Below are 5,733 nucleotides of genomic sequence, written 5' to 3'. Positions count from 1 at the left end.
AAGTTAATGAAATAGAAACAGAAAACAGAGAAACCTCATGAAACCAAAAGTTGGTTTATTTATTTATTTATTTTGAGACAAAGTCTCGGTCTGTGGCCCAGGCTGGAGTGCAGTGGCTGGATCTCAGCTCACTGCAAGCTCCGCCTCCCGGGTTCCCGCCATTCTCCTGCCTCAGCCTCCCGAGTAGCTGGGACTACAGGCGCCGCCACCTCACCCGGATAAGTTTTTGTATTTGTAGTAGAGACGGGGTTTCACTGTGTTAGCCAGGATGGTCTCGATCTTCTGACCTCGTGATCCACCCGCCTCAGCCTCCCAAAGCACAATTAACTCTTTAGGCAGACCAATCAAGAGAAAAAAAAAAAAATACATTACCAAAATGAAGAGTGAGAGAAGTAACATCACTGAAGAGTCTACAGATATTAAAAGGATAATAAGGAAATACTATGAACAACTCTATGGACTTGCGGATTTGATGCTGCCTGAAGAGTAGGAAGACGTGACCTCGTGCAGGCTACAGCCCTGACAATGTGTGCCTGAAGCGTCCCTAACAATGCCATATCAAGAATTTCCAAGGTATTGTCACAGGATCACCTAACTTTCCAAGACCTGAAGATCTCGCGACCTTTCATGTGGAGTCCCCAACATGTCCCCCTTCCTCATAATATTAATTAATGGTTGTTGTTTATTTTGTTACTGTGTCATGTAGTATGCAAAGTGCCCTAGCTCCTCTAGAGATGCCCTGCCCCAAACCTGGACTTGCCCTCAGAAACCAAGTAAGTTCGTGGTACATGCCTTCTTGGGCCGGGCAGCCTTCTTTCCCAGCATTCTTGCAGAGCCCGAGCTCCTCGCAAATTCAAATCCCACCTCATAATGCTGGATGTCTGCGTCAGGCTGCATGAAGTAAGGTCGCCTGGTGAGGGCTCCCTGCAGGGTCAGGCATTTCTTCTGTCACCTGGGGCTCCTCGTCCAACACCAGGGGTGCCAGTACTCTGCTCAGGGATGCGGTCCTCTGTGGTCTGGAAGAGGTGGGGCTGGACTCTGTCGCCATCACCCTTGTGACTGGCGGTCTGCGACTCGCCCATGGGGTTATCCGCATCCAAGGCTGCCCTCAGGGCGACCACCAATGAGCCCACGGATCCTGAGCCGAAACAACTGGCTGGTGAGTAGGAGGCCGAGTATGGGCAGCCCACGCCGCTAGTGCAGTCTGAGTGGGGAAGAACCTTCTAATGGCGGCACCTTGTTCCCCTCCCCTTCCCCCACTCCCCTCCTACTCACCTCAGTGCCCTCCCCTTTTCCACGTCCCTGCAGGAGGGAGAGTTTGAACTGTCATTTCTAGTCATCTTTGATTGAGCACAGAAGGGAACCTCTGGTGGTTTTCTTTTTTTTTTCTTTTTTATTTGAGACAGAGTCTCGCTGTGTTGCCCAGGCTGGAGTGCAGTGGCGATTTCTGCTCACTGTAACCTCTGCCTCCCAGATTCAAGCGATTCTCCTGCCTCAGCCTCCCAATTAGCTGGGACTACAGGAGCCCGCCACCACGCCCAGCTAATTTGGTATTTTCAGTAGAGACGGGGTTTCTCCATGTTGGTCAGGCTGGTCTTGAACTCCTGACCTCAGGTGATCCTCCTGCCTCGGCCTCCCAAAGCGACCTCTGGTGTTTTTAACTCCAAATTCCAAAATATTTAGAAATTATTCAACTAAGATAGGAGACAAAGAGGGTGGAATAATAACCCAGGCTTCTTAGAAAGGTTTCTTTTCCCAAGTTCACCCCAGTGCTCTTATAAATTATAACATTCAGCGAGTCTTCTGAAGGAAAGTCTATTGAATACATTCTCCCTTAGGTATTCCTAACCTAACATCCATGAATAGGCTTTAGAGTGTCGATGGCACAATTTTTGTGCCCTGTGTATGTTTCTAGGAGGAAGATTTTTGATTCCTAGAGTGACCCGTTGCTCAAAGGATAGACTCCCAGTCTATCCAGTCTAGCCCCACTCCCTGTTGTTTGAGCTTAGAGTGAGCAGTGACTTCATAAACAATGTGTGCTATTGGTAATATAATTAAATGTTACTGCTATTGAAACCTTCATCGCTAACTCATTCTTTTGGTCACCCCTTTATTTTGGTATTTTGCTTAAACTGTTCATTGACTTAATCTGTATTTGCCTTCTGAATTTTTATCTTCTTATCGTCATGATAATGTGCATGTGTTACAGCAAGTTACTAAGTTAAACAGAGATTAATTTCATATATATATGTTTGCTAAGCATTATTCTCAGCAGGTCACATACTAGAGTCTCTGTATATATTACACAGTCCTGGATACTTGGCTTCTGAAAACCTAAAGAAATGCTCATTAATTAATAAGTGCCATGGATGAAGTTGTTGCATAATGATAGTTTGTAGACAGTTTTGAAAGCAAAGAGGATTTTGAACTGGTAAAAAGGAGGGAATCATTGCATGTTCTTTAATGTGAAAATCAAATTATGAAACTTAACTTTTGAGGGGCTGTATGAAATGAATTCATGAATGGTTATAGGCATGAGACCAGAAATTTAAAAGCTGTCACAATAAACTAGGTACAAAGCTATGAGGTACTGAACTCAAGAAATAGAAGCAATAAATAAAAGGATACAGGATGCAGATAAAAGGGTCAGAGATGGGGTGACAGTACAAAGAAAGTTCCTAACTGAACCTTCATGGAATGACAGTTTTCTTGAGAGAAGCAGTGACAGTGGTTAATAGCTTGGTCTCTAGGGTCAAACAAATCTAATTTCAAATCCCAGCCCTGCCATTTAACTATCTGTATGATCTTGGGTATGTCACCTTCTTCAGTACTGTTCATTCATTTAATAAGTATTGACCAGAACCTGTTATGTGCCATCTGCTTTGCTGGGCCTTGAGGACCAAAATGGATTCATTCCCCCCCTCATCAAGTATGCAAGATAATTAAAAGCATTAAATATCATGTAACATATAACAGTGCAAATTGTAATACATGTAACGAAGAAAATGTTTTTGAGGGTTCCCTATGTCATTTCTCCGACATTGGTTTTGAAAATTATTTCTCAGTCTGTATTCTAATGCTTGTCATTGTCTCTAATTTAGATCTAATACAGCACATCAATGAAACTAACATGAGTGTTGAACATCTGCCTAATGTTCTTTCTGAAAAAACTAGGAGCAGTAGCTGGGTGGTGGTGTTCAAAGCCCTGGTTACTATACATCACCTCATGGTGCACGGAAATGAGGTGAGCATGATGTATATTCCAATGGTAGTCGTTTCCTTCCTTAGTACAAAGGACTGTAAGCATGCAATTGCAAAATGTTCTTGGTTTGTCAAGGGCTTACTACCTTTTACTTTAATTAGTGGCAAGTGAGGGAAGCGAATAGCAGTATGTGTTTAAAATATTTTATCTGTTTTATTAATGAATATATATTTGTGATCAGTATTTTGAGGTGTATCATTTTAATCACTGATAAAATAGCCACTGGATAACAATGTCTGTAATAGAGTGGATATTTAATTCTTTAGAGGATTTAGACCCCAAAAGCCCCTTAGAAATGTGTTACCTCATTACTGCTTTACTTTGCCAAGAGAGACTGTACACCTAAGCATATTACCTCATCACCTACCCATCTCTCTATATTTTACAGAACAACTGGAATGCTCCATAGCATTAAATTACTTATTATTTTCTATTTTAAATTCACAAACATTTTCCTCAGTAAGTTTTGTATTAAAAGATTAGGGTTTAGAAATTGGCTGGATTTTGAAACTCATTATAAAGCAACAGTAATTACACAGTATAGTATCGGTAAAAAATAGAACATATGTATAAATGGAACATAATAGAGAGCTTGGTTATAGAACTGTACTTCTATGGGAACTTGGTGGCACTAAAAAATGTGGGGAAAAGTATGAGGGAAAGAATTTAAAATAAAGCCTATTGGCACAAACAGCATCCCTATGGAAAAAATAGAATGAGATGCTTATATTACTCCATATACAAAAATAAATTCCACGTGGATGAAATACCTAAATTCAAAAATAGATAAAATTGAAGAAAATGTAGGAGAATATGCTTATGACATTTGGGTAGTGAAGGCACCATAGTTAAAAGAAGATATTTGCAACATATATACTGTAGACCAAAGGTTAATATTCAGAATACATAATTAGTAAGAAAAAGGCACTACAATAGACTAATGAGCAAAAGAAATGAACAGAGGATTTATACAAAAGGAAACCAGAATGTCTAATAACCATCTGCGGACATGCTCATATTAGCAAAAATTAAAATTTCTGACAGTATGAATAGTTGGGAGAACATTGAGGTAATGGGAATTCACATACTCTGTGGATACATGTAGCTGCTGCAGTTTATCACTGTGGAGAGGAGAACATTGAGACACACTTAAAAAGTTGAAAATGCCCATCCCGGTGACTCAGCAAATCCACTTCTCACATCATGTTTATAATAATGAAAAACTAGAAATCACCTAAATTTCCATCAGTAGAGAACAGATAAAATTTAGTGTAGTTATACAATGAAATGCTGTATTACATTAAATGGGATTGTATACCAACAAGGCTAGATCTCAAAAACAATGCTAATAGAGGAAGCAAACTGTAGAATGACACTTAGAGTGCAAAACTACTTATGTAAAAAATTTTAAAATACACACAGTACTTGTCCATGGAACAAATACATGTGAAACTATAAGGAAAATAGACTGTAAAGATAACACATTAAAATTATGATACCAGTTACTTCTAGGTAGAAGCAGGAAATAGATCTTGGGGATGGGGCTTTATCTGTAACCATTTATTTTCTCTTATTTTAAAAATACACTTGAAGCAGGTATGTCAGAAAGTTAGCAGTTATCATTTCTAGGTAGTGGGGTCCACAGATGTATCATATTATTATTTGCATACTTCTGTAACTTAAAATTACTCAAAATCAAGAGTGGGGCATGGCTAGATAGAAAGTCTTAGAGGGAAACAGTGTGTATTCACATGAGCTTTAATGTTTAACTCCTTGTTTATTTGGGGAGTATATAAACAGAGGAGAGTTGGCAGCACTGCAAATCCTTATGTTGGCCAGCACAGGATATGGTTGTGTGCAACTTAATCAATGCTCCTGAAATAGATACAAGGTGTGTGACAGAATTAAGTACACATTCATGATGACAATCATTAACGAACTTTTTGTGTGTACAGAAACTAATTTTAGAATTTGGCACATTTGTTTGACAGCGTTTCATTAAACATGTTTCATGTCGGAGCTCTTTGTTCACTTTACACAATTTCCTGGATAAAAGTGTCATAGAAGGTAAGATGATTCTTTGATGGAAATATTTCTGTATGCCAAGGAGGGAAAAGTTCTAAAAATCATGCCTAGTTAAAAAAAGGTTCTAAATTATGAAGGCTGCGATGTGCTACACATTTTAAGAATGTAAATAATCCCCAAATTCATTGATACAACATATATTTTGGAGCTTACTAAGAATAACAGAATATGTCATGTGCTAGAGACAGAAAAGTTAATGAGACCTACAGGTCTTTACTCAGCGAAGCCTTGTCTAGCCTACCAAAAATTGCAGCACCTTTACACCAGTTCTCTGACTGGGTTTATTACTTCCCCTTCTCACTGACTGTCTCTGTGTTCCTTTTTTTTTTTTTTTTTTTTTTTTTTTTTTTTTTTTTTTTTTTTTTTTTTTTTTTCCCTTTTTATTT

The 5,733-nt window shown here is 39.2% G+C and overlaps 1 protein-coding gene across 1 annotated transcript in view; it reads left to right on the top strand.

Annotated features, from left to right (window-relative positions):
• Nucleotides 1-931: 931 nt before the first annotated feature.
• The window catches only part of LOC108517079 (phosphatidylinositol-binding clathrin assembly protein-like), a gene marked incomplete at its 3' end in the record, with an annotated part of 14,892 nt that continues 10,090 nt past the window's right edge, over nucleotides 932-5,733 (top strand). The window contains exons 1-3 of the mRNA XM_017854881.1: nucleotides 932-1,159; nucleotides 3,102-3,244; nucleotides 5,254-5,329. Coding sequence (XP_017710370.1) covers nucleotides 1,081-1,159; nucleotides 3,102-3,244; nucleotides 5,254-5,329 — 298 coding nt within the window. The remainder of the gene's footprint in view (nucleotides 1,160-3,101; nucleotides 3,245-5,253; nucleotides 5,330-5,733) is intronic.

Source organism: Rhinopithecus bieti, unplaced genomic scaffold (assembly GCF_001698545.2).
Source record: "Rhinopithecus bieti isolate Rb0 unplaced genomic scaffold, ASM169854v2 scaffold_39962, whole genome shotgun sequence".
NCBI classification, from domain to species: domain Eukaryota; kingdom Metazoa; phylum Chordata; class Mammalia; order Primates; family Cercopithecidae; genus Rhinopithecus; species Rhinopithecus bieti.
Note: the sequence above shows the minus strand (reverse complement) of the source record. Positions and strands in the feature narration are given on the sequence as shown.